Source organism: Bos indicus, chromosome 7 (assembly GCF_029378745.1).
Source record: "Bos indicus isolate NIAB-ARS_2022 breed Sahiwal x Tharparkar chromosome 7, NIAB-ARS_B.indTharparkar_mat_pri_1.0, whole genome shotgun sequence".
NCBI classification, from domain to species: domain Eukaryota; kingdom Metazoa; phylum Chordata; class Mammalia; order Artiodactyla; family Bovidae; genus Bos; species Bos indicus.
This window is the reverse complement of record NC_091766.1, coordinates 87,534,328-87,561,764: the sequence shown is the minus strand read 5'-3', so window position 1 is coordinate 87,561,764 and position 27,437 is coordinate 87,534,328. Positions and strand designations below refer to the sequence as shown.

Genomic DNA, 27,437 nt, shown 5'->3' with positions numbered 1-27,437 from the left:
GAAACCAGAATTAAATGCCTGATATCCAGATTAACTCCAAAGAAGAGTCTGTTAATAGCCTTTTATCTTAGTTATAACATATCTGGTATGCCTTTCACACCCTATGAACAGTCTAGCTGCAGTGACCTCTGTCTGGCTTCTCTTTATTTTCTTATTGTATGTGCCTACTTATTAGTCAAACACATGTCTCCATTGATTACATAGGACAATGGCTCCACTTAATTCCAGAGTCACACATACATCAGTCGATTCAGAAATTCTCTGCAGTTGTTACTGATGAAATAGCCTTTGTTAAAATGGTCCGCAAATTAGACACATATAACTTAAATAATTGGTTCACTTCAAAGTGAGGAAGAAAACTGTCTTACTTTTGTGTTCCTTTTCCTTCTCATCAGTTTTTATTTGACATTCTTGTGTTGAACAACAATTACAGTATTTACAGAATCTTGAAAGTTTTGAAAAACAATAGAATGATTTTTTTAAAACATGTGACACTCAAATCTTGAACCCTGGAACTTAAAACTGGTTCATCTCTTGTCATCAGCTCTGCTTCCTTCTTCAGCTGAGATGTACACGCATCTAAGCTATCACACCTACTTCCAGTCTTACTCCAAAACCCATATTAATTCTCAGCTCTACTCTCTTGCCAGTTTGTAATTCTAACCACACTTTGTCCAAGTCTGCATGTTCTGCTTCCATTTATGCCAGGTTTATGTTGTGTAGAAGGTAAGGGGTAAAGAAAGCCTTACAATGAGGATGGAGTAGGTGTAGTGATTGTCTTTCCTGTGTGATGACCCATGAAGTTTTAGTTGCTGGAGAAGTGTCCACTGATTTCATAATACGAAGCATATATTTTCATTTAAGAATAAAAGTATAAAGGTAAACATGGTGCTTGCAGAATTCAGAGATCCTTTGGTAGAAATAAAACTTTTAAAAATTAAAATATTGTACAATTGATGGATTTTTTTTTAACCTTTTCTTATGAATAAGCTGTATTGCAGAGTAATACTGAGTCAATTACTTGAATTTAAGTGAGAAGAAAGCTGTTCTACAAAGAATGGAAAAGCTGCTCAGTCGTCCTATTATATTTGGTTAAAGACCTGGATCGTTAGTCACATTTCCACAGTGCTTGTATTTCACAGTGTGGATGGTTTAAGGTACAAAACCCCATGACATATATTTTTAAGACTATGTTTTAAAATTTAATTTGCCTTGGTTGCCACACATGCAGATTTTATACAAATCAAAAAGTTGTGAATGGTTTAAATTGAAGTAAATTCTTAGGTTTTCCGTGTTAAATATCCAGTTCTGTATGTAGATTTGTAAAGGTCTACAAATTAAATGCTGTACTTGTTTGCTATAGGAAATAGACAACTATAGCAAAGTAGCATGACTTGGTCGCAGCTTCTAAATTCCTTAAACGATTCTAAATTATTCTTTACAAAAATGTTCTGCTTTAGGTTAATAGGAAAAATGAAATGCTAAACCCTGCAGTGAACTGTGTAAGATATCATGTTTCCCAGTGAAAAAGGAACAGACTCAGGGCTGTTGAATCTGAGCCAAGGTACTTGTTTTGTCTTGAAAATTTGGAAAATCCATAGTATGTCAAAACCTGATTCTTTAACAAACTTTTGGAGATCTTCTATGACATTAATACTGTCAAATTATTCACCTTTCAGGTCAGAAACCTAGCATTATATAGGGAACTTAAGTGACAAGTAGGACTGTTTTTTTGTTTATTAATTTATAGTCAAGTATGACTTTTTTTCTTTCAGCTAAGAAATGGTAATTTTTCTTATGAATCTAAAAATATAAGGCTAACTTTCATTGTTTTGCTTTATTTTAATCAGAAGATTAGTTAATAGGTTTTTGTTGTTTGCTTTTATTTTTTTTTTAATAAAGCCAATATCTTTATGCTTTCAAAAATCTGGTCATCATTTTTCCACAGTCTGATTAAGTTGAGGCTGGCTGTAAACTATTTTATAGGATGGGTTTAAAGTTGCATAATAGTTTTTGGCTTTTATTTATCTGAGAGAATTTTAGGTTTGTTTCTTTTCTCTTTAACTAAAATAAAGAAAATATGAAAAAATGTTTTAGTTAAAAATTTATCAAATTTTGTTGGTTTTTTTAAACATTTGAAGATAGGATCAGATTATTATAAGAGGATTTTATTTGGTAGCTCTTAAGGATTATTACTTTATTTAATTTAGTTTTTAGTATCTATTCTATAGCAGAACCTTAGAGTTTCTAGATTTCTCTGCAGCAAGAATGCAAAGTATGATGTGATTTTTGAGTATTTTGTTTGCCTTTTCTTATGGAAAACTAGATGTGATAACTTTCATCATTTGAATAGGAAAAAACATTAGGTTATTGTTAGTGTTCCCCAAGAATATAATCTTTCACAGATTAGGAAAACTTTCCGTTTACATGCAACTTGTTTACAGTGGAAATGTGATCTGTTTTTAAAAGGTAGTCATACATTTTGTGAAAAGGTAATCATACATTTTGTGAAGAACTTTTGAGAAACATCTGTGAAAACCTCTCTGTTTATTCCTTAGGATACTGTGCAATAGATTTGTGTATTGGCAAAAAAACTAGCAACATTTCATATCAGAATATGATTTCTTTGTATTTCTTTCCTTCTCAAAAGAGCATCTAAACATATTGTTGAATAACAATATGAGGTTAGGGTGTAGAATACATTTTCTTAATCCGAGAATTGGGTCTTGAAGGTGTAAATTAAGTTAAAACATGGTAGTACTTTAACACATCTATGTTATTAAAGCTGTTATCCTAGATGAGAGAAATTTGCCATTTTTAAAACAAAAAATTAAGCCTGTTCGCTATTTGAAAGCTCTTATCTCCAGCTCAAAGATAAGTATATTTAAAATACTTCCTACTAAGTAAATCTGCCGACCTGTCCTTATTCTGTTCTTATTTTTGTATTGGCAACTATAAATTATGGCCTAATTACAGTATGAAAAGTGTTGACATTAAATTAGAACTTTAAAAATGTCAAGCACATGATAGCAAAAATATATTCCATCCCTAACTGGACATGGAACAACAGACTGGTTCCAAATAGGAAAAGGAGTGCATCAAGGCTGTATACTGTCACTCTGCTTATTTAACTTCTATGCAGAGTACATCATGAGAAACGCTGGGCTGGAAGAAGCACAAGCTGGAATCAAGATTGCTGGGAGAAATATCAATAACCTCAGATATGCAGATGACACCACCCTTATGGCAGAAAGTGAAGAGGAACTAAAAAGCCTCTTGATGAAAGTGAAAGTGGAGAGTGAAAAAGTTGGCTTAAAGCTCAACATTCAGAAAACTAAGATCATGGCATCTGGTCCCATCACTTCATGGCAAATAGATGGGGAAACAGTGGAAACAGTGTCAGGCTTTATTTTCCTGGGCTCCAAAATCACTGCAGATGGTGATTGCAGCCATGAAGTTCAAAGACGCTTACTCCTTGGAAGGAAAGTTATGACCAACCTAGATAGCGTATTCAAAAGCAGAGACATTACTTTGCCAACAAAGGTCCATCTAGTCAAGACTATGATTTTTCCAGTAGTCATGTATGGATGTGAGAGTTGGACTGTGAAGAAGGCTGAGTGCTGAAGAATTGCTGCTTTTGAGCTGTGGCGTTGGAGAAGACTCTTGAGAGTCGCTTGGACTGCAGGGAGATCCAACCAGTCCATTCTGAAGGAGATCAGCCCTGGGATTTCTTTGGAAGGAATGATGCTAAAGCTGAAACTCCAGTACTTTGGCCACCTCATGCGAAGAGTTGACTCGTTAGAAAAGACTCTGATGCTGGGAGGGATTGGAGGCAGGAGAAGAAGGGGACAATAGAGGATGAGATGGCTGGGTAGCATCACCGACTCGATGGACGTGAGTTTGAGTGAACTCTGGGAGTTGGTGATGGACAGGGAGGCCTGGCATGCTGCGATTCATGGGGTTGCAATGAGTCGGACACGAGTGAGCGACTGATCTGAGCTGACTGGGACCGGATGCCATGATCTTAGTTTTCTGAATGTTGAGCTCTAAGCCAACTTTTTCACTCTCCTCTTTCACTTTCATCAGGAGGCTTTTTAGTTTCTCTTCACTTTCTGCCATCAGGGTGGTGTCATCTGCATATCTGAGGTTATTGATATTTCTCCCAGCAATCTTGATTCCAGCTTGTGCTTCTTCCAGCCCAGCATTTCTCATGGTGTACTCTGCATAGAAGTTAAATAATCAGGGTGACGATATACAGCCTTGACGTTCTCCTTTTCCTATTTGGAACCAGTCTGTTGTTCCATGTCCAGTTCTAACTGTTGCTTCCTGACCTGCATATAGGTTTCTCAAGAGGCAGGTCTGGTATTCCCATCTCTTTCAGAATTTTCCACAGTTTATTGTGATCTGCACAGTCAAAGGCTTTGGCATAGTCAATAAAGCAGAAATAGATGTTTTTCTTCATGACAAATAGATGTGGAAACAGTGGCTGACTTTATTTTTCTGGGCTCCAAAATCACTGCAGATGGTGACTGCAGCCATGAAATTAAAAGATACTTACACCTTGGAAGGAAAGTTATGACCAACCTAGACAGCATATTCAGAAGCAGAGCCATTACTTTGTCAACAAAGGTCCGTCTAGTCAAGGCTGTGGTTTTTCCAGTGGTCATGTATGGATGTGAGAGTTGGACTGTGAAGAAAGCTGAGCGCTGAAGAATTGCTGCTTTTGAACTGTGGTGTTGGAGGAGACTCTTGAGAGTCCCTTGGACTGCAAAGAGATCCAACCAGTCCATCCTAAGGGAAATCAGTCCTGAATATTCATTGGAAGGACTGATGTTGAAGCTGAAACTCCAGTACTTTGGCCACCTGATGCGAAGAGCTGACTCATTTGAAAAGACCCTGATGCTGGGAAAGATTGAGGGCAGGAGGTGAAGGGGATGACAGAGAATGAGATGGTTGGATGGCATCACAGACTCAATGGACGTGGGTTTGGGTGAACTCCAGGAGTTGGTGATGGACAGGCCTGGTGTGCTGCGATTCATGGGGTCGCAAAGAGCTGGACATGACTGAGCGACTGAACTGAACTGAACACTCTGTTTATTTCAGAAATGAAGATCTTATAAAGCAAAATAAGCTAGCATTTAAAGGAGGTGTTCTATTCAGGTAGAACTGAGGGGTTAATTAAGAGGCTTTTTAGTTCCTCTTCCAGAGAAGGCAATGGCACCCCACTCCAATACTCTTGCCTGGAAAATCCCATGGGCGCAGGAGCCTGTTAGGCTGCAGTCCATGGGGTCACAACGAGTTGGACACCACTGAGCGACTTCACTTTCACTTTTCACTTTCCTGCATTGGAGAAGAAAATGGCAACCCACTCCAGTGTTCTTGCCTGGAGAATCCCAGGGACGGAGGAGCCTGGTGGGCTGCTGTCTATGGGGTCGCACAGAGTTGGACACGACTGAAGCGACTTAGCAGCAGCAGCAGCAGCTTAGTTCCTCTTCACTTTCTGCCGTTAGAGTGGTATCATCTGCATATCTGATATTATTGATATTTCTCGGCAATCTGATTCCGGGTTGTGCTTCTTCCAGCCTGGGATTTTGCATGATGTACTCTGCATATAAGTTGAATAAGCAAAATGGCCATACACAGCCTTGTCATACTACTTTCCCAATTTTGAACCAGTCTCCTGTTCTATGTCCAGTTCTAAGTGTTGCTTTTTGACAGGTTTCTTAGGAAACAGGTAATTTGGACTGATACTCCCATCTCTAAGAACTTTCTGCAATTTATTGTGATCACACAGTCAAAGGCTTTACACTTAAGAGATTGTAAATATACTGTTCTGATTTAAGTGGAGGCTTGTGAACTATTGAATGAAAGCTTGAACCTTTGGCCCTAGCCAGAGCGTGGTATTTTACATCAGAATATTTGTTTGAGTGTTTACATTATGGGTTATGGAAAGGTTTTGTTCCAGTATGGCGTTCAATAAGTAATTGGTTTGAAGATTTTTCTAGTATGAATTCTGGGTGTAGGCATTATAACATTTTAGGTCTTTGTGGTATAGTGTTACATTAACATATTAATGATATATGATTATACTTCCCACCTGAATTTGATTGCATCTAATTTTGTTTTTTCTTCCTTTAGTGTTGATATACCTTGTAAGTTATTTAATGATTCTGTGGTATCAAAATTTGGCAGTAGGTGTAATCTTTGAGAAATTTCCTTTTGGTCATTTGATACCATTTCTGGCTGAAGATGTTATTTTGCTTTTTAGTGTAAGTGAAGGAGTTTGAAATTGTCTTCTCTATAGACTCTTGTATCCATTTTCAGTAAAAATGAAGCAGTGTTTTTCCAACCTAGACTTGGGGTCCCCCAGGCAATGAGAGAAATCATAGCTAAGTCTCAGAAACATTTCTTTTGTGGTGTTTGGAGTTTTTATGTTGTGTTTTTAAATATTGCTCCTTTTTCCTTATTATCTCCTAATATGTAAGCCCTTCTTCAGATTGCCAGTGAAGAGATGGACCCATAGTGTTTGGTACTAATAAAATGAACCACTAGCTTTGTTTGTGTTATTTTTAAGTTGTGGCAAAGAGATAGATAAGGAGCATGGGATTCAGAATATCCTGGAGAGAAAAGTTTGAGCACCTGTTTTCTAGGATGTCTTTACCACTTTTTTTACAATTAGTTATTTGACTGGGTCAGGTCTTAGTTGCAGCACACAGGATCTTAGTTTCTTGACGCAGGATCCTTCATGCAGTGTGGCTCCAGAATGTTTAGGCTCAGTAGTTGCGGCAGGCAGGCTCTGCTCTTGGCACGTGGGATCTTGCTTCCCCAACCAGGCATTGCAAGGTAGATCCTTAACCCCTGGACCACCAGGGAAGTCCCGTGTCACCACTTTTAAACCGTGTTTCATGTTTCATAAAACTCCATCTTGCATGTTAAAAGTTAGATGAAGTTAAAGACTTGTGAAATTGTTCTTATCTTGCTGTCTTAGAAAACTTGGTACTTTACTTCGTTATAAGAAAAGCTACAGTTTGCATGAGGAATAGAGCCAGTAGTCCTCTGTTCAAAAATCAGATATTTTCCCTTTGTCATTTGCATTCATATTTTTTACACTTAACCTGGCTTCAGCTCTTACTGAAGTGATTTATATCACTTCTTAATCATAAGTAAAATTAAGTTGTGCTTTAAAATTACATAATTTTAAAAATAATTGTGTATGGACTCTTATAATGCTGTTCTCTCCTCTAAGGAGTTCAGAATATTAACCAGGGAAGTCTTAACTTTGTAGTTTTTCTTTATTAATTGAATTACCAAAAAAAATCAATCATAATGTAAATTTAAACTGCAGTGTTTATTACTTTAGTTAATTAGAAAATTTGGAGTAGGAAACTATTCCAAGAGCTTAGATTATGCAAGAGGGCTTAGAGTTATGCCTTGTAACCTTTTTTTCTGTCTGCACTGGCAGCTAACTCCTCTCAGAAGCACCTTTCATTACATACAATATATCTTCACCCAGGTTAATGGGATGGGTTTGCACTGAGGGTGAGGCAGGCCCTGCCTTTATTTCCTCTAGCTGGCGTTTACTGTCATTTTCTTCCTGGATACCTAATCTTCCTAATTTTTTTTTCCCCTCTAGAGTCTTTCCAGTTTAAGCAACTGTAGACTATCAATGTCTTTCATTTAAGAGCATAACTGCAAGAACTCTGAAATGAATGATATTCTAATTGAAAAGGAGAAAAAATAGTAATAGGATGTGTATGCAATGATTAAGTTATAGAGAAGTTTTAAAAGTTCACTTAATCTTTAAATGACATGGAAACTAAATGTGCTTTGTTAAATACCCATTAATCATTTTAATTGAAATTAACATCCTATCAATTTGACAACCTTGCTTAGGCTTAATGTAACAAAATCATGCCAACTTCTACAGTGATGCAGTATACTCTTAGTGCTTATAAATGATTTAGTAGCTGTTAGCCAAAATAGGAAGTGGATTGACAACTATGTTTAGGGAAAACTTAGAGAATAATGTTAGATGATTTAAGAAAGCATTTTGAAGGAATAGCACATGGAAGTACCACAGAATTCTACATTACAAAGTAAGAACTAGAGTGTAAATATCACTCTTTAAGTTCTTACTGTAATTTGCAAAGATTGTTAGTTTTGCAGATATATAAGACTTGTAAATTTATTTCCCTTATTAGAAAATAATTTGGCTTCCCTTTTCTCCTAATGTTCAGTATCATAGAAAAACTGACATCTGTTATTATGAGGTTTAAGCTCTTCAGTACAGTTTGAGATATCTGTTTATTGGTTTATAACCAAGAGTCCTGCAGAGTTAAATTGAGCAAGACTGTGTCAGGGTGCTGAGTATTTGGTTAGGGAACTAATGTAAACCAGTGGCATTTGCTTGTTTATTAGTTTTAATTTTTACTTTAAAGAAGTAATTGGCTCAAATACTTGACCATTATACATATATATAACCTGAGTTATGGTGAACATAAGACATTTAGAATGAAAGTAATGTGCCTGGTAAATGTCTTCAGAAGGTGTATGCTGGAGCTCTACAGTATATGTATTTCTGATTATATATGTCCTAAAACATGTATTTGTTATTACAAAGTTGAGATCTTTTTAATCAAAAAGTGCAGAGCTTGTCATCTAGCTTTTCATGCTTGGTTTTCTCTTGTCTGGAAAGGAAATCAGGTATTTCATAGAATGTAGCACTATAACTAATATCTTTATAATAGCCTGTAAGGAAATATATTAAAAAGTTGAAATAAGGACTTCTTGGTTGCCCAGTGGCATAGACTCTGCACTTCCACTGCAGAGGGCGCAAGTTCAATCTCTGGTCCAGAAAGTTCCACATGCCATGTGGTATGGCCAAAAACGAGTTCAGGTAAATTGCTAAGACAGCAGTTTTTAGATGGTACCTCCAACTTGCATGTAGATTGTATTCTGAAATGCTTGGAAATAAAATAATCTTTTAAGCAAAATAATGCTAAAAGGCATTTCCTCCCAGATTAGCCCATGAAAGTTCATTTGATCTGTAACTAGCACATACGGCCACATTATTTTTCAAAGAAAATAATGCTTTTGCTAATAAGTAGTTAGGAAAATAAATATGAGCAAGTGTTTATCTTGAATCATGGTATTTGAGAAAAAGTAACAGGTTCATGTGAAAGGAAGATTAGCTAGAGTGGAATTAACCAAGGTGTGAACAGTGAAAGTTGAGAGAGGGGATAATACTGCCGGAAAAGTGACTAGGGTGGTTATTAGTGATACTTCCCATCACACACTTCTGAAGGGCTGATTGCCCCAGGAATAGAAAAATGAGCTATTCTTGTACTTCATTTTTTTTTTTTTTTGACATTTAAAAGGGGGAGCTGTCTTCTAAATAAGCTTTAAGAATACCAAGCCCAAGCCTTTTAATTTAGAACATCCTTTAAATTTATAACCCCGAGTGGTAAATAATTCATATTTTTGTTATTACCATGGATGAAAACAGATCTTAGAGTAAAACGTCTTCTTTCTTGTTTTTCACTTTGAGTATATTATCCCAGAGAGTTACTGCTCTTGATTGTTGTTATTGTTCAATCTCTAACTCGTGTCTGACTCTTGGCGACCCATGGACTATATAGCACACGAGACTCTTCTGTCCTTCACTTTCTCCCAGTGTTTGCTCAAACTCATGTCCATTGAGTCAGTGATGCCATCCAACTGTCTCATCTTCTTTCACCCCCTTCTCTTGTCCTCAATTTTTCCCAGCACAGGGTCTTTTCCAGTGAGTCAGCTCTTCGCATCAGGTGGCCAGAGTAGTGGAGCTTCAGCTTCAGCACCAGTCCTTCCAGTGAATATTCAGGGTGGATTTCCTTTGGGATTGACAGGTTTTGATCTTTTTGCAGTGCTAGGAACTCTCGAGTCTTCTACAGTACCACAATTCAAAAGCATCAATTCTTTCACATTCAGCCAACTCTCACATCTGCATATGACTATTAGAAGAACCATAAGTTTCACTGTACTGACCTTTGTAGGCAAAGTGATATCTCTGCTTCGTGACTGCAGTCACAATCTGCAGTAATTTTGGAGCCCAAGAAAATAAAATCTGTCACTGTTTTCACTTTTTCTCCATCTGCCATTAAGTGTTCGGACTGGCTTGCTAGCATGCGTAATGAGCACAATTGTGTGGTAGTTTGAAGATTCTTTGACATTGCCCTTCTTTGGGACTGGGATGAAAACTGACCTTTCCCAGTCCTGTGGCCACTGCTCAGTTTTCCAAATATGCTGACATTCTGAGCGCAGCATGTTAACATTATCATCTTTTAGGATTTTGAATAGCTCAGTTGGAATTCTGTCACCTCCACTAGCTTTTTTCGTAGTAATGCTTCCTAAGGCCCACTTTGACTTCACACTCCAGAATGTCCTAGATGAGTGGCCACATGGTGGTTATCCGGGTTATTAAGACCTTTTTAGTACAGTTCTTTGTATTATTGCCACCTCTTCTTGATCTCTTCTGCTTCCATTAGCTCCTTACCTTTTCTGTCCTTTATCATGTCCATCCTTGGATGAAATAAGTGTTCCCTGTGCTGTGTGCTTAGTTGCTCAGTCGTGTCTGACTCTGTGACCTTGTGGACTGTAGCCCGCCAGGTGCCTCTATCCATGGGATTCTCCAAGCAAGAATATTGGAGTGGGTTACCATCCCCTCCTCCAGGGGATCTTCCCACCCCAGGGATTGAACCCAGGTCTCCTGCATTGCAGGTGGATTCTTTACTGTGTAAGCCATCAGGGAAGCCCTCTAAGAGCTGTAATAATGGTAGTTATTATAGAGGGGCTAATACATATTCTTATGTTCACCATAACTCAGGTTATATATATGTATAATGGTCAAGTGTTTGAACCCTGGATATCTCCAATTTAAAGGTCTATTAAAGGTCTATTTAAAGGTCTATTAAAGCATAGAATTAATACTGTTTCAGCTTACCTGGATTACCATGTAAAACATTATGGCAAAATTTGTTATTGTTTAGGTACCTACTTTATTTTGGGGGGCTCCAAAATCACTGCAGATGGTGACTGCAGCCATGAAATTAAAAGATACTTACTTCTTGGAAGAAAAGTTATAGCCAACCTAGACGGACTATTAAAAAGCAGAGACATTACTTTGCCAACAGAGGTGTGTCTAGTCGAGGCTATGGTTTTTCCAGTGGTCATGTATGGATGTGAGAGTTGGACTGTGAAGAAAGCTGAGCACCAAAGAATTGATGCTTTTGAACTGTGGTGTTGGAGAAGACTCTTGAGAGTCCCTTGGACTGCAAAGAGATCCAAGCAGTCCATTCTGAAGGAGATCAACCCTGGGATTTCTTTGGAAGGAATGATGCTAAAGCTGAAACTCCAGTACTTTGGCCACCTCATGCGAAGACTCATTTGAGTCATTTGACTCATTTGAAAAGACCCTGATGCTGGGAAAGATTGAAGGCGGGAGGAGAATGGGATGACAGAGGATGAGATGGTTGTATGGCATCACTGACTCAATGGACATGAGTTTGAATAAACTCTGGGAGTTGGTGATGGACAGGGAGGCCTGGCGTGCTGCAGTCCATGGGTTCACAAAGAGTCAGACACGACTGAGCAACTGAACTGAACTGAAGTACCTACTCTGTGCCAGTCACTTTTTGGTGCTCCATCTGAGCAGTGAACAAGAGACAAGAATTATTGATAGGAAGTTTACATTCTAGCAGAGATTTATTTCAACTTGCATTTGGAAGATCAAAAAAATCACCTGTCTTTATTACCTTCAAGTTGGCTTACTTAGGGTAGATGCCTATAGCTGTAGCAGCTGGGACTCTATTTACATTTATATCCAGTATCGTAGGTAGGATCCTAATAGAGAATGCATAGTAACTATATTAGCATATTTTGAATAGAATCAAAGGACAGCTTCCTTTTAAAGTGGAAGGACAAGGGTCCTTATCCTTGCTTATCTGTTCCTGAATAAGAATTCTTCTGACTATGAGAATGTTTGAACAAACCATTTACTGCTGCCAAGGCAGCTCTATTTTAAAATGATTTCATGTGTTACTGCTAAACTATCTTGTATCCTAGGTGCTTTAAGCATTTCCGTAGACACAGTATACAAAATTGTTAGCTTAATGTACTCTGGATCCAGACAACTTAGATTTAAATCCCAGCTGCCTCTAATCTAGCTTTATGATCTTGGTCAAGTGTGTGCATGCATGCACAGTCCATGGGATCACAAAGAGTCGGACCTGACTGATGTGACTTTGCATGCATGCATGCACGCACTTGCCCAAGATCACGCAGCTAATCCCTTATCAGTCACATCATTTGCAAATATTTTCCCCCAATCTGTGTGTTGTCTTTTTGTTTTGTTTATTGTTTCCTTTGCTGTGCAAAAGCTTTTCAGTTTTAAGTAGGTCCTATTTATTTTTGCTTTTATTTTCATTATTCTGGAAGATGGATTTAAAAAGATTTTGCTGTGATTTATGTCTGAGAGTGTTCTGCCTATGTTTTCCTCTAGTAGTTTTATAGTGCCCAACTAACGTTTAGGTCTTTAATCCATTTTGAGCTTATTTTTGTGTATGCAGTTAAGGAATGTTTTTATTTCATTCTTTTACATGTTGCTGTCCAGTTTTCCCAGCACCATTTATTGAAGAGACTGTCTTTCCATATTTGTATAGTCTTGCCTCCTTTGTCATAGATTAGTTGGTGGTTTTGGTGCATGGGCTTATTTCTGGGTGTTCTGTCTGTTCCACTGACCCCGTATTTCTATTTTTGTGCCAGTACCATACTGTTTTGATGATTGTAGCTTTGTGGTATAGTCTGAAGTCAGGGAGTCTGATTGCTCCAGCTCTGTTTTCCTTTTCAAGATTGCTTTGACTATTCAGGGTCTTCTTTGTCTCCATACAGATTTTGAGATTTTTTTGTTGTAGTTCTCAAGAAGATGTGGTGTGTGTACACACACACACACACACACACACACACACACACACACACAATGGAATATTACTCAGCCCTTAAAAAGAATGAAATAAGACCATTTGCAGCAACATGCATGGACCTAGAGAGTGTCATACTGAGTGATGTAAGATGGAGAAGGAGAAATATCATATGACATCCTTTATATGTGGAATCTAAAAAGAAATTATATAAATGAACTTACTTACAAAACAGAAAGAGACTCATGGACTTAGAAAACAAACTCATGGTTGCTGGGGGGAGGACATAGTTAAGGACTTTGGAAAGGTAACACACACTGCTCTATTTAAAATGGATAACCAGCAAAAACCTCTTGTGTAGCTCATGGAACTCTGCTCAGTGTTACATGCCAGCCTGGATGGGAGGGTGAATGGATACATGTATGTGTGTGGCTGAATCCCTTCACTGTTCACCCTAAACTATCACAACATTGTTTATTTGTGATAATGCTATAATTAATTGGGGTTAACTGCTATACCCCAATACAAAATGTTTTTGGTGTTAAAAAATAAAAATGAATGCTAGCGTGGATTCCCACGCCCTCTTCCAGGGAATCTTCCCGACCCAGGGATCAAACCCTTGTCTCTTATGTCTCCTGTATTGGCGGGCGGGTTCCTTACCACTGGCACCACCTGAGAAGTCTGAACCTGCCTATGCCACAGTTTTTTTTAAATCTGGAAAAGTAGTGATAATAGTTGGCTAATGTAGGGATGAAATGAAATAATTGCTGATGCTTAGCATTTGGCAAGTACTAAATGACAGCTATTATTATTTTCCATGCTTGACATATAATTTACGTAAAAGTTGCTTTTCTAGATTTTTTGGCAAACAACTTATTTTGTTGGGTGGGTTTATGCTTTCCAGGAGAACAATTTGATATAACAGAAATCTGGATTCTAGCTATGGATCATCCACTGATTGATCTTGATTTGATTAATTCTTAAGAGGGGGTCAGCTGGATGGCATCACTGACTCGATGGACGTGAGTCTGAGTGAACTCTGGGAGTTGGTGATGGACAGGGAGGCCTGGCGTGCTGCGATTCATGGGGTTGCAAAGAGTCGGACACGACTGAGCGACTGATCTGATCTGATCTGATCAGATAAAATAATGTAGTATTTTCATATAAAATTTAAATATTTTAAAATAGGTGAGCATGTTGAGTCTTTGGTTGATTTTGAGTACTCAACAGAAACCTGTTTTTTGTTTCATCGTAGTGTGAAATGGTGATCCCAGATGCTCAGTTTTTGTACCGAAGCTTACCAATGACTGTTACAAAAATTTTTGTAATTCTCAAAGTTTAAATTAGTGGATGATTTACAGATGATTCCTGTGATGTGTGTTCTAAATTCAAACTACTTGACAATCACGCCCAATAAAAATAAGTTCCCCAAGATGCTTTTCATGTCACCAAGACCCTATTTCATAAAATTATTGTAATAACCTCCTAATGAATTTGAGTTAGAGAAACTGGAAATACATTATTTTCTTAATTACAGTGTAGTATGTATATGTGCGTGTTTTATTTTAAAATGTTACAAACGTCGCTTAGATTTGCTTTGTTTTTATGTCCTATTTTCTGAAAGACTATTCAGATTTTCATTAGCTTTTCACTTCCTTCCAAAAGACACCTTGTAGAGAAAAATTGTAGAATCAAAATGAATGTTGTAGTCAAATTTTAGTGGAGTTCAGGTCCTGTAAAGATGGTTGTGTTTAACTTCCACAAAGTTATTTGTTGTTTTTCCTGAACTTTTCCTTTTGCAGCAAAGTTCTATTTTCATTAACTACACACTATTTTAAAGTAGAAGATGGTGGTGAAAGATCAGTCTGTGTTACCTTTGGATTTTTTTTCTTTGTGAAAGCAATGGCTGTCTTGATTGTAACAGAAAACTATCTGGAATTCGGACTTGAAACAGGTAATAATTATATAAGTTCTTAAAATTAGGTTTATATTCTGAAATGTTCTAAATAATTAACCTTTATTATTCTTAAGATTTTTTTTTTAGCTAAGTTTTTTCTCGCTTTTTCCAAAAATGCTCTCCCGTCCTTATTTTTTCCTTAAACTTAAATAAGTGTTTCTAATGTTAATGTTTACTCACATAGATAAAGATGCAGATTATAATGTAAATTATATGGAATGTATATATATATCAAAGGGATGTTTTCAAAGGCTATTTCTCCTAATAACTAAATTTTATTGCATTATGACATACTAATTAGCACATGAAAGAGCTAAGCTTGTCACTTCAGAATTTAAGATACTCTAGCATTTTATTTCCAAAGAAAGATTCTGTATTTTACTCCTATGATAAGAGTAAATTTTCTTCCCCCTACAGGGTTTACAAATTTTTCAGACAGTGCGATGCAGTTTCTTGAAAAGCAAGGTTTAGAATCTCAGTAAGTTTTTTTTTAATTAAGTATTATTCAAGTTAAATTTTTCCATTTTTAGTAAAATAGCACTTACTGTAAGTAGTTCTTTGTTTTTAATCAGTGAAAAGAGTTCTTTTTTAAGTAGGACTGTCTCTTTTAGCAATATCCTTACTCATATTTTTTACATTTGTATAAACTTAGTATCTTTTATAGAATTTGGATTTGAATTTGCTCTTATTTAACTTAATTCCTCTTCCATCAGACAGTAAACGAAATTCATGAGTCACATGTTATTTTTTTGTTGAATATGTAGGTAAGATTGTTAAAACTGTTGCTTAAGAGATGTCTGATTAAGTTCATAATTCACTAAAATCCCTTATAGTGGTAGAATAAGAACTGTCTTTCTGTGGGAGTTTACTTTGTATTATTTGTATTATTGTGATTTATAAAGTAATTAATTAGAAGAAAAGAAACTTCTAGAAGGTTCACTTCAAAAACTTACCAGCTTTTTAAAAAATTTTAATTTTAGGGGTCCTGTTTCAAAACTTACTTTCAAATTTTTCCTGGCTATTTTCTGTTCATTCATTGGGGCTTTTTTGACATTTCCTGGATTACGGCTGGCTCAAATGCATCTGGATGCCCTGAATTTGGCAACAGAAAAAATTACACAGTAAGCGGAAAATGTACATAAGCACATGCAGATAAATATATGTTTTCCATCTTAATGAAGGTATATTATTGTAATGAAATCATAAATTATTGTATTGAAAATTAATAACCATTTGATGTCACACTGCTTCCTCTTTCTACTATAAGCAAATTTCTTCCATTCTTTTCTAAACTTTAAGTCCTGTGTAAGAAAAAACACTAATTATTAAATTTCTTTTCTTCCTGTTAAAATGGAAATATCAATATTTGTGTTCTTTTGAACTCAGAGTTCAATGTTTATGATATTGTAATCTCTACCACTGATGTGAGGATTTATGGGAATTTCTTTCAATTAGAATTTTCAAGCTAAAAGTACTTATTTAAATTTCATATAAATGATTTGATTTAACTTAATTTTGTATTTAAAGCATTTTATTTTAAAATGTTTTGAAATTAAATCTGTGTACATAAGAAATGTTTGTTTTCCTTATATTACTGACCTATTTGTAAGCTTATTTTACTTTGGGATTACTAATACTGTATAGTGTTAAATTACAGTTTACTATTTTAGTTTTCAAATAGAGAAATTGTATTTGAATCTCTATGTATAAGTCGGAGCCCACTTACTATATTCTTTGTGATTGTCAGAGATTCTTTTCTTGGTGTAGACACCTAGGCAGAGGAACAGATTTTTATCTTCATCATTTCATATCCAGATCCAAATTTCCAAGTCCTCTTTTTGTTTTGCAGTAGAAGCCCAAGTTGAGAATATTCCATTTTGATATATGTATTTATATGTATTATATGTATATATGTATATATATGTATTAATGACTATTAAGTTTCTCTTAATAGTCATATTTCCTAACATTTCTGCTCTTTAAAAACCTACATTTAATGATGCTAATTCTCTGTCTTTTCACGTTCTTCTCTCTCCTACCTCTGTCATTTTCCTTTATTTTAATTTTGAAAATGTTTTTGTGTTTTTCCTCTACTCCCTTTTTTCCTGCATATGCTTTGTGTGTGTTTACTTATTCTCACCTCCTAGTACACACTCCTTCATTCCTCTCTTTTCCGCTCCTTTTACTCAGCATGCTCTTGGCTACATCCTGCTTTTCTCCCACCATCCGTCTCTCTAATGGCTTCTTTTAAAACAAAACCTGGTTCTCCCCCTCCTCTCTACACACACACACTTCAGTCCACTAACCCCAGTGTTATGATTTAAATAAGCTGAAAGGGTGGGTGGAGGGGAGCCCTTCACCAGCTACTGAAACCGCTGTGGGCTGCTCCTTGATACTAGAGTGTTCCCTAGCAACACTGCATACCTAATACTGCTGCTTTCTTCCCCCGCACCCGATGGTTTACCCAGGCTGTGGGATGAAAGAATCACTTTATAAAAACATTTAAAGCATTTAGTGGTAGTTTGGGATTGGAGACACTGAGGGTTGGGGGGGTGGGGGGCACATTTTCTTTTCCTTCTCAGAAAAATGTAGCTTCTTACGATTTTTCCCTTTGGGAATCTGGAGTTTTATTTTCCATGTATTACAAACGGCCCCCTCACACACACACACACATTGTGTTGTAGCACTCTGCCCGGATCCAGGGTGTGGCAAGCTAGTTTTGTAGTGAGAGCAGCAGACTGGCGCAAAGAGCTGCATTCTCCTCACCCCCGTGGCCAGGCAATAGTACTTGCTTTAGGGCCAGAGCTTAGAACCAGAGTTCCACCTCTGCCCAGTCAGGTAGGTCTTCATGGTTTCCTGAGCCAGCCGTTTACTCACAGAAATCACTATCACTTACACTGCAGTGGTATTTTAAAGTGTGTGTGTGTGTGTGTATTTTAAACCCTCCAGTTTAGTCTCTTTTCCTCGCATGGTTTGTAATGAAAACAGTACATGGTAATAAAATAGTCTGAAGAACGTCTTTCTGAAACAAGGACAGTCTTTATCAGTCACCTGTCTCTGTAGGGTACAGATTTGGGGCAAGAGTTAACAATGACGTTACATCTCACACCTGAAACCTTTTGCTGTATTGGGTATATTGCCTTGTAGGAGTAATGTGAATTTCTCCTGGTTTGTATAGGATAGGGAAATTCATTTCAGATAACGTTCATAATTCTTCAAGAAGAAATAAAAATGTGAATCATTTAGGATTTTAACAATTAATTAAAACATTATACATGATCATTACAAATGCAGTGGCTTCCACCTGCCATGTCCCATCTGGTATTTTGGACCTCGTAATAGGTCTCTTATTTGTAAGTAATCAGAAGCCACTTTGTGTCTGCTGGACTGAAAAATATCAAAAGATGACTCCTGTCCTGAAAATCCATTGGATTCATTGATTGTTTAGAGAATTGTTCAAGTTCCGGTGTATTAAATCAGGGGTACAGTAGGAGATTGTTAAAGAACCCTAGAGTGGGAGTGAACAGATTTAGATTTTAGTGCTTAATCTCTTTCTCACCTGTAATATTACCATGTGCAAATCATTTAACTTTCCTCAATCTAAACATTCTCATCTGAAACATTAAAATAATGAGTTGTTTTTATAAGGGCTCAAATTAGTGTTGAGTGATAATGATTAATATAAAATAATGGTGGCAACAATACCTTAATATAGAATACTGAAAATAAAGTTCCTACCTTCATTTTTTAAGTCCCAAGTTTCTGTAGTTGATTAGTGTATTTTGCTTCTGGGTTTTTATGTTTATTTCTTACATACTTTCAGAACATTACTTCATATCAACTTCTTGGCACCTCTGTTTATGGTTCTGCTCTGGGTAAAACCTATCACCAAAGACTACATTATGAACCCACCATTGGGTAAAGAAAGTGTCCCTTTGTAAGTATGGGTATTTGGGGGCTAATTTTTGTTTTATTATGTAATCAAAACTTCTCTAAAATGTTTTTTACTATGTTCATGTTTTTAATTATAATATTAAGTTTGTATTTTTAAAACAATATTATTATCTTGTACAGTTGTAAGTTTTTCTGCTTTTTCACTTGATATCCAGTTGATATCTGAGATTTTTCTTTTTTTTTTGATAGCACTTGTTTTTAAGACACTTTGTACATTTCTGTTATTTTTCTTAATTGTGAAAATTAGGACAAATTTTATAAATGAAAGTTCATCTATTCAGCCCCTTAAGAGTTATTAATATTTTCCATATTCAGTTTTTTGTTTTATTTTTTGATAAAGTATCTTTTCAAGTAAATCAGAAGCATAACATTTTTACCCTTAAGAACTTCAGTATGCCTCTCTAAAAAATAAAGATATTTTCCTACATGACAGTATTGTCATACCTATCAAAATTAAAAATAAAGCTTTAACATTATTATCTAATAGTAAGTCCTATTCCCCAATTAAACAACTGTACTTTAACAGAAGAAGAAGAAGGAAACAAACAGTTTGTTAAAAGGCATTAGTAACTGTACTTGATATGTTAGCTCATTAGCCTAATGGAACTATATTAGAGTAATAAAAAGATACAGGCAGAGCTGGTTCAAACCCCAGTTCTGATCCTCACTAAAGCTGTCACTTGAGGGAGATTATTTAACTTCACTGAGCCTCTGTTTCCCTGTCTGGGAAATGAAGATAATAGTATCTACCTCGCAAGGTTATCATTGGAATTAAATGAACACATGTAATGCAACTGGCTAGAAGTAAGTGCTTAATAAATGTTCCTTCCACTGCTTTGCCTTATCAAAATTAAAATAGAAAAACTTGACTAGTCATTGATTCCACAGTATGCATTTTACATTATGTATTTCTTATAGATCCTGGTACAGATTTGTATTGGAATAAGTGTAGAATCAGTGATGACCATGATTTGTTTTTTTTTAACACTTAACCTTATTGAACTAAGAAAGTATACTTTGAAGTCATTACATTTTTTCCCCACATAAGTAAGCTTTAATGGTAATTTCAGCTTGACAGGTTTGCTCTGAGAATTTAAAAGTTAATCCTAAGGATTGTAGGGTTCTAGACTAAGGTAGAGAATCTGCCTGCAGTGCAATGTGGGTGACCCAGGTTTGATCCCTGGGTCACGAAAATCCCTTGGGGAAAGGAATGGCAACCCACTCCAGTATTCTTGCTTGGTAAATGAAGGAAACAAAATTATAGTCTTATCTGTGCTCCATTTTATTCCTTTTTTATTTGTTAGATCATTACATTAAGCGATTAGACAGCAGTGGTTTTTAATTTTTGTTTAAAATCCAAAGCCCATGTGGTAGATTGAGAAAGAATGGCTGCCCATTAACACAGGTCCTTCGTCTGTCACATGGAGTAAATGGTTGGTGAAAGGCTTTTATTTGTAGTGACAAGCAAAAATGGTTAGAATGTAGTTTCAACCCAGAAATGTATTTAAACTCATCCATCCATGTGTTCTGCTTGGGCATCAAGAAATGAAATGCAGGCAGAGTCCATGCGTGCTTATAACCTCTTAAGAAAACCAAAAGAGAACATGTACAGTGGTACCTAGAATGGCTTCAAGAATTTGGAGAAATTTCTTCTGCCTTTTCTTTACCTGCATATTTTGCCCCAGGTCAGACTCTTTCCTGAGATACCCTATCGTATCAACTGACCAAATCCTTATGAAGTTAAGTAAGCAATCTGAACTAGAGGTACTAATCAGATAACTATTAGTGGGACTGTTACCTAAATCCTGAACTCCTCGTAAACAGGGCAGATATTTTTTGATTCACTGCCTCGTACCATTCCCTTCCTTTGTATTACCTGTCATCCTCAAAGTGTATATACTAGCTGTCTACCAGCCAAGCCGCCTGGTTGCATCACACCAGGGAGCACAGTATTGTCTGTAAGCCCCGGAAGGTTCAAGGCTGTGGACGGTCCTAAATCTTTGTATACTCTTATTCTCACATGACTGATGCTTTAATCTTACCGTTCATTATAATGTAAATGTATTGATAAAAGTTGGCCTTTATGCTTCCTAACCAATGTGCATTTCTCATGGCCTTGTAAAAAGGAAACCCCAAAAAAGCATGCATAATAAAGCCTTTGTTCCATCCCTCCATCACCTCTGTTTCATAAGTAGTTCAACCAAGACTGTATCCTTTCCCATCTTCTCTGCCTTTTCTGTTTCCTGTACTGTTCTTCAACTGTATTTCCACAGGCAGCTTTTTCTGTATTGTAGTGTTAGTCCCTTTCGTAGGTGCTTACACTGGATGGAAGACAGGGATGATACCAGAGCCTATTTTGGAGCAAAGTGTTGGTTTTATATCTTTTCCCGCTCATTCTTCTTTATAGCCGTCCAGTCTACCCTCTTAGTCTTTAAGAATTTGGGGGAGACCCTTGTAAGTTCCACATCCTGTCTGGCAGATCACTAGACACATTTCAACAGTCATATGTTTAACTACCTGATGTGTACTAGAAATTTGAAGAGTCAGGCACGGGTGTAAGCATTATCTTCAAATTACAATGTTATCTTTTATCAAAGCAGAAACCATGGTCTTTTTAAAATGTTAAACCCCTTAAGGACATCAGAATTTACCTCTTCTTTCTAAAGTCCTTTAAAGAACATCTGATTTTAGTGTATTATATCAGAATTCTTGATCCCAGTCAGAAATTCAGCAGAGTGAAAGATCCTACTCAGGTGTTTATGTGATCAAACAAAACTGTAGCCAGAAACAGATGGGTTGTTAACTTGATAGTTCACGGGCAAGCTCCTGGGGTTTCCTTCCTTCTTTCTTGTAGTCTCCAGTTTAAGAACTCCCAACTTCCCTTTTTGCTTAGAGTCATTCTCCTACCCCCATGCTGGAGGATAGATAGAGAAGGGAATCCCAAGTATTGCTCTACTTTTTTCTTTTAGACTTATCTGGTACTTCTTTGTTCCATGATGCATTTATTTGTTATGCAAGTGAAAGTATCCTGTAAGTCTGTGATAGAATGGGACACTTTTCATGTCTCCAGTTGTAACTAAGTCTAAATTTACTTGTATTAAATATCTTATCCAATGAACATTAACACATATAACTAGCATGCTAGCATTTGTTGGTCTTTGAGAGCACCATATCAACTTTTTGATCTGTAGAATGACAGAAGCTACGTTCGATACTCTGCGACTCTGGTTAATAATCGTGCTCTGTGCTTTGCGGTTGGCCATGATGCGTAGTCACCTGCAAGCTTACTTAAACTTAGCCCAGAAATGTGTGGATCAAATGAAGAAAGAAGCAGGCCGAATAAGCACAGTTGAGCTTCAGAAAATGGTAAGTTTTACACTGTAGTCAAAATGAAAATTAGCAAATACTGATGGCACTAGCAGTAAAGAACCCACCTGCCAATGCAGGAGACCCAGGTTTGAACCTGGGTTGGGAAGATCCCCTGGAGGAGGGCATGGCAACCCACTCCAGTGTTCTTGCCTGGAGAATCCCATGGACAGAGGAGCCTGGCAGGCTGCAGTTATGGGGTTGCAAAGGATCAGACACGACTGAAGCAACGAACACCACATGCACAAAAATAAAAGTGCTTGATTTCCTTCAGTAGTACTTTCATTCCATGATATTCTTATTATGAACAGATAGAATAATCTTAAACTGACAGATGTCAGAGACCTTGATCTGATTATAGTGTTAGGTGAGGAAAGGGTCTCAGTGCCCCTTCCTGCCTTAAGTACTTTAAGTATCATACAGTTTGGGTTACAAAGCTGTGGTTTATCTACGTTTGCTAAATGGGACTCCCCTAACTGATCTGAAAGACATCACAGTATATTGTATAGCTTTTGTGACTTAAAGAATAGGAAATACTAGTTTTAGTGACTAAATGTATTCCTTTTAACATTAATCCAAGTACTTGAACATGGAACATAAGTAAACATAAGTTTACTTAATGGAGAGCCCAGAAGAGGAAGGTGCTAGGAATCCATCCACTGTTGTAATGGACTAGGCCCACAACCTGATCAAGTCTTTCTAAAGAAACATGGTGTCAGATCCTCTTGTTTTTTACTCTGGAATTCCATCTTGACTCTATCAAGATTCAAATAACTTTTTATGTTTTACCTTTCATGTATTTTCATACTTTGAATTTTACTTCAGTCTAATGTAAATAGGGATTAATATTTTTATTTATGAGGGGTTTATGTTCATATATGACTCTTATTGTTATTTACTTTGATATTTTAGGTGTCTTCAGAAATTTTAGCATTTTGTTTTATATTTGAAATAAGTGAATATATGCCGTTTGAATTTCAGTGATTTTGTTTCTCCAATTTGTATTAATCACTTAACTATTTTTAAGGGATTTAATGTTTTTTTCACATCTTAAAGAACCTTCAAACTTAGCCTTTCTGAAGTCAGTCTGGGGGCATTTATAATGAAGTACAAATTTATTTCCAGTTAGCTTTCTTCCCATGGAAGGATTATTTATCTTTTAAGCAATTCAGTTTGATGATTCAGTTTGATACAAAAGTTTAACTCACTCATAACATGTCAGCTGTGTTAGAACCTAACATGTTGTTTCAGGTCGCTCGAGTCTTTTATTACCTTTGTGTCATTGCGCTGCAGTATGTGGCTCCTCTGGTCATGCTGCTTCACACAACCCTGCTTTTGAAAACTCTAGGTAAGCATATCCTGGCAGCTGGGACGCTCACTGCTCTACTTTCTACCTGTAATTAATAGTGTTTTCTGTTACCTACAAAGAAATATGCCTCTTAAAATTGATTCTCTCTTTAGAAGTTTTATGAGGAAACATGGGAGCCTTTAAGCTCTAGAAGTTGATTCATTGATTTATCTTCTTGATTTTGAAAACTCAGACCCATATGGTTTTATAATGTTAAAAGAATTGTTTGCTAAAGTTTAATTCTGAGTAACTTGAGTGAACACTTTTTAATCTTAATATTTTGTATTTTAAGATTGTGTTAGTGCATAGCGTTTAAATTATTATGAGGTACTTTTAAATTTATGAATTGTAGGATCTTTTGGTGGGTTCTACTTCAGATAATTTAACGTGGATAGAATAAAGATTTCTTGGTGGCAGAACAAAGTTCTTCTATTAAGTCTGTTCACTAAGCAATCAAGCCCCTCTGTGGTGTTACTCAAGAATTATCTATTACCCGAGTTGATTATTTCTTTGCTTAGATCTGGCAGTCTGCCAATGTAGGGGTTTTAGAAGCCCAAAAGAATTAAAAGCATTGTTGGGTGGACTTACAGATACTATAGAGCTGATGATAGATGTAAATAATCTTTCAGGAATCTATGGAACATAAAAGAGTAGCTCAGTGGTGAATTATGTGACTCATATCCTATCAACATAGGAAAGTATATGACGAAAACACTTCTGGAGCTATTAATAGTCTCTCACATTGGGATCACAGATAGTTTCTGAGAAAGAAATTACTCTGATATTCTAGAGGTAGAAAAGATTCTAAGAAGTTACAGAATCTATTCTGTCACTCCAGTAGAGGTAGTTGATTCATGGGTTATATAGGGAAGAGAATGTTTTTGTTATTTTACCAGATTTTAATGCAGTTAATTGAAAGTAAATTAGTTTTTGGCTTTTATGTGTAGTTCTACTGAGAAGGTTAGATTATAGTCTGGTCAAGTTAAGTGAATTTTCCCTAAATATGTAGAAAGCTTATTATTTTACTTTATTTTCAATACTTTATTTTCAACATAAAATAATTTGTTGTGCCACTTCTTATTCTTAATTTGAAATATAAGTTAAGGAATTTTTTTTTTAATAAGAAGCTTTGGAGTTACTTACTCTTCAAATTTTATTTGCATCTTTAATTTTCTAGGTAATCACTCCTGGGGGATTTATCCAGAATCTGTGTCTGCCTTGCCAGTGGATAATAGTCTACCCTCCAATTCTGTTTACTCTGAATTACCATCTGCTGATGGGAAGGTGAAGGTAACTGTTACCCAAATAACAGTGGCACTGAGCAGCTTAAAAAACATTTTCACTCCTCTGCTTTTTCGAGGACTTCTGTCTTTTCTGACCTGGTGGATTGCTGCTTGTCTCTTTTCTACAAGCCTTTTTGGGCTTTTCTATCACCAGTATCTCACTGTGGCATGAATCTCAGTTAACAAAAACGGATATCAAAGTCACACTTTGAATTCAAATATCGTACCCTTGAAGGGCCAACGAAAACCAGAAGAAAGCAAATACAAAGGAAAGAAACCATATCAGAATATCTTGTTTTAAATACTTCCTCTGTATTCTCAGGGTGGATTAATGGTATTAATATTTTAAATTATAGAATAGGTTGTTAACTGCTATACTATGGTATTGAAATTTTAACTCCTTGCATTAAGGGATGTGAGAGGGCTATCTGCAGGTGTAATACTTCCAATGACCTTGGTTTACAGAAACCTCCATCAGTCTTTGGAACTTCTCATATGACTCCAGTTATTGATTGGTTCTGTTAATGGTATTAAGGTACTGTTGATATTCATAGTAGCTGCCTATAGAACAGTCTTCAAACTGAGCCATGCTTTAGGGGAGGGAAGGGAGTTAAAGTCACTTCTGTTGGTAATATACCACTCTTCAAACAGCAACAATGACAAAATCCAACAGAAAGGAAGAAATAGCTACTGTATATTACAGTAAAGAAAGCTGCATAGAAATTTTAAATTAAATGGAGATGTACATGCTTAATATTTACAAGTACTGCTGCTTGAGAGTAGTGAGAGTATTGCTTTAAAATGCATTCTATCCAACTTGAGAGATCTTTTACATGATTGGCTACATGAACGTTTGAGGTCTTGCCATTAGGTTTGGACCTCCCATATTTTATTTTATTCTATGATCCTAAGTATAGTTCCTTGTAATAGTCTAAAAGTATTTATCAATGTTGATCAGACTTTTAAAAAATTACTTTGTAATCCTGCTGACTACCTGTATGTATTGTACATATATATATTATATATTAAATATATAATATATTGAGATTATAAAAGATGAAAATATTGGATTCTTATAATATTTTAAGTTGCTGAATGTATGTTAAAATGTGATTGAATGAGATGCGTTTGTATCTAGAAATTTTCTTTCTTCCTTGAATGAGATTAAAATACATTTTGAAAATTCATCCGAGTAAGCAGTTTATTTGCATTGCCTATGTGTAAGAGTCTAGAGAAGGAAATGGTCTTGCCTGGAGAACGTCCGTAGGGTCGCAAAGAGTCAGACACAACTGAAGCAACTTAGCACACACACGTGTGAGAGTACTTCCGATTTTATAAATACTTAGGTGATTGCTCCCCAACTCAAGTTCTTTTTCTATCATTAAAAAAAAAATTAGAACCTTTCCCACTCTAGAAAAATCTGGTATCATTTAAGCCTATGTTATATAGGACTTGTTGTAATTTTGTAGAGATTTCATTTGCACTGTTTTTCCTTTATAGGACAGAAATTGAAGTAATTTGAGAAATTCAAAAAATGGGGGGGAAAAGTAAATTTTTTTGAATGCTTTTTTACACGGGGAATGAATATAAGAGATAAACAGATTCCGGCCCCCCTCAAATGAATAGAATTTATTGGTAAATATTCTTGCGTTTAACTGTCTTGTGAGGCTATGTATTATGTTTCAGTGCGATTGTCACTGTTGAAAGCAGTTTTGAGGCTCTTCCTTCTTTTGGCATTGTTTTCAAGGCTTGTGGTTCATATTCATTTGAATAATCTCAGTATAGCAAATTCCTATCTTTTGGTGTAGATTAAATATTTTGAAAATAGCTGATATTTTGAATAAGACTAAGTAATAAAATAAGTGCTTAAGTTGGATAAAGGTCTTTGAAGAATTGTGAATATAGCCTAATGATAGTTCATGTGTGTTTCCAAAAGAAGCATGCCAAATATATCTTGAGATATCAGCATTACTGAAATAAGTATCTTATAACAAGATTACAGTGAAGTATGACATTCATTTTGTATATGAAAGTTCTCACATGTTGGACTTGGAAAAAATCTCTCCTGTTGTTTATAACCATTCTAATTTTAAAAGTTATATTATGAAAGTTACAATTAAAGTTATTTTGATTTTCAAAGATTGTATAGTGGAGTTACATGGAGGAAAGGAATAGAATTCATTATTAGATGGACTGGCATGTATTTCTGAAATACTATTGATTTCACTCTTTTTAAACTTGAATTCTCCCTAAGTATACTATGAATTTATAGAAGCCACTGGTTAATTGAAGTGGTGGCCTTAATTTTTTTAGCCTTTTAAAGCAAATTTTGAGAGAAAGATGATTGTAACTACTAACTGGTTAATTTAAACATGTCTTTGTATCAAGGATTATATTAAATGCAAAAGGGTTTGTACTTTATGTAAACCAAGTAATATTTTGAAGTCGAGATATAATTCATATAAAGTTGTAGTGTAACAGTGGTTTTTTTGATATATGTATATGTTGCAAAGTGACTGCAAGTAATATTTTTGAATATCTCAAATTAGGTCAATAGAACTATTTTTTACATTAGA

General features: G+C 35.9%; 1 protein-coding gene across 4 annotated transcripts in view; it reads left to right on the top strand.

Moving 5' to 3' along the window:
- TMEM161B (transmembrane protein 161B) overlaps positions 1 to 26,048 on the top strand; it is a 78,335-nt gene extending 52,287 nt beyond the window's left edge. For 3 of the 4 annotated variants that reach the window (XM_019965408.2, XM_070794019.1, XM_070794018.1), the window contains 7 exons: positions 14,756 to 14,907; positions 15,328 to 15,388; positions 15,891 to 16,031; positions 18,734 to 18,847; positions 22,056 to 22,230; positions 23,482 to 23,578; positions 24,756 to 26,048. In XM_019965408.2, coding sequence (XP_019820967.1) covers positions 14,756 to 14,907; positions 15,328 to 15,388; positions 15,891 to 16,031; positions 18,734 to 18,847; positions 22,056 to 22,230; positions 23,482 to 23,578; positions 24,756 to 25,033 — 1,018 coding nt within the window. In that variant the 3' untranslated portion in view covers positions 25,034 to 26,048. The remainder of the gene's footprint in view (positions 1 to 14,755; positions 14,908 to 15,327; positions 15,389 to 15,890; positions 16,032 to 18,733; positions 18,848 to 22,055; positions 22,231 to 23,481; positions 23,579 to 24,755) is intronic. The other variant, XM_070794020.1, reaches the window with a different exon arrangement.
- Positions 26,049 to 27,437: the final 1,389 nt, after the last annotated feature.